We start from the raw sequence: 1,359 nt of genomic DNA on the forward strand, positions 1-1,359 counted from the left end.
CAGTAAACACAGAGTAAACAAAGTAAACACAGAGTAAACAGAGTAAACAAACAGTAAACACAGAGTAAACAGAAGTTTCAGGCTCTGCTCTAACAGGACCACAGCAGAGTAAACAAACAGTAAACACAGAGTAAAAAGAGTAAACAAACAGTAAACACAGGGTAAACAGAGTAAACAAGCAGTAAACACAGAGTACAAAGAGTAAACACAGAGTAAACAGAGTAAACAGAAGTTTCAGGCTCTGCTCTAACAGAAACATTTGGACAGAACCAGAGAAGACCAGGACCACAGGTCTTCTTGCTTCACCTTGGATGCTCCTCTTGAAGAAGGCCTTGCAGCCCTCACAGGACCACACCCCGTAGTGATAGCCTGAGGCGTAGTCGTGACACACGGCGCAGTAATGGAGGTCGGCCTTCCCTCCTGACGACACCACGGCCTCCTCGCTCTCCTGGGAGCTCCTCCTGGCACTCTTACTAACAGACAGGTTCCAGTCATGGTTCATGGTGCAGCAGAAACACATCTGATGTCTCCATCTTACCTGCTGCTCAGGACGCTGTCCCACGGACCCTGAACCGGCTGGTGGTGCTGCTGGCCTCGGGTCTGGGGGCAGTGCAGGGGTATGGACCCCCCCACGTGCCCGGGACCGGGCCAGAACAGAGAGGCGCTGAGCGACTGGCAGACGGCGGGCCGCTCGGACATGCTGGGACCAGCGTAGCTGAAGATGGTGGGGCTGTAGAAGGACAGGGCCGAGAAGTCGTGGCCCAGGTCCGTGTACGGCGCCGGGATGCAGATGGGCTGGCTGGTGTCCTGGGACAGACCCGGGGACGAGCTGAGGACCGGGGACAGGATGTGAGCGGCGACACGGCTGGAGTCCACCTCCTGGAGCTGCAGGAGCGGCTGGTGCTTCTCTGAGGAGGTGACGGCGGCCATCGCTGCGACTCTATCTCAATCAGCTGGACTTTATTACGTCATCAGTCAGGATGAGCAGAGGCTAAACTTTAGTGTTTGTTCTTTGGATCAAACGCTACAGTGTAGCTTACCATCATCAGTGTGTGAACGTGTGTGAATGGGTGAATGTCTGTTAGTGTGAAGAGCTTTGGGGTCCGGAGGGACTTGAAAAGCTCTCTATCAGTTCAGTACCGTTTATCATTTAGATGAGCATGTTGGCAGGTACTGGTTCTGGTTCTGAAAGATGTCAGTTTAAAGCAGGCGAACAGGACGACATGTTGGATCAGAGCCGTGACGATCAGCATCAAAGTGTTCCTCACAGGTTTCCACCTGAGGACAGAAAACAAACTCAAGTTGAGTAAAAATAATAGAATGAATTTATTTTCATTACAAGTGTGTAATATATATATA

At 51.4% G+C, this 1,359-nt stretch overlaps 1 protein-coding gene across 1 annotated transcript in view; it reads right to left on the reverse strand.

Annotated features, from left to right (window-relative positions):
- Positions 1 to 1,359, reverse strand: part of esr2a (estrogen receptor 2a) — a gene marked incomplete in the record, with an annotated part of 50,638 nt that overhangs the window by 9,761 nt on the left and 39,518 nt on the right. Inside the window, 2 exon segments of the mRNA XM_014015399.1 lie at positions 307 to 473; positions 539 to 1,278. Of these exon segments, the coding sequence (XP_013870853.1) occupies positions 307 to 473; positions 539 to 930 (559 nt within the window).

This window comes from Austrofundulus limnaeus, unplaced genomic scaffold (genome assembly GCF_001266775.1).
Source record: "Austrofundulus limnaeus strain Quisiro unplaced genomic scaffold, Austrofundulus_limnaeus-1.0 Scaffold129, whole genome shotgun sequence".
Lineage (NCBI taxonomy): Eukaryota > Metazoa > Chordata > Actinopteri > Cyprinodontiformes > Rivulidae > Austrofundulus > Austrofundulus limnaeus.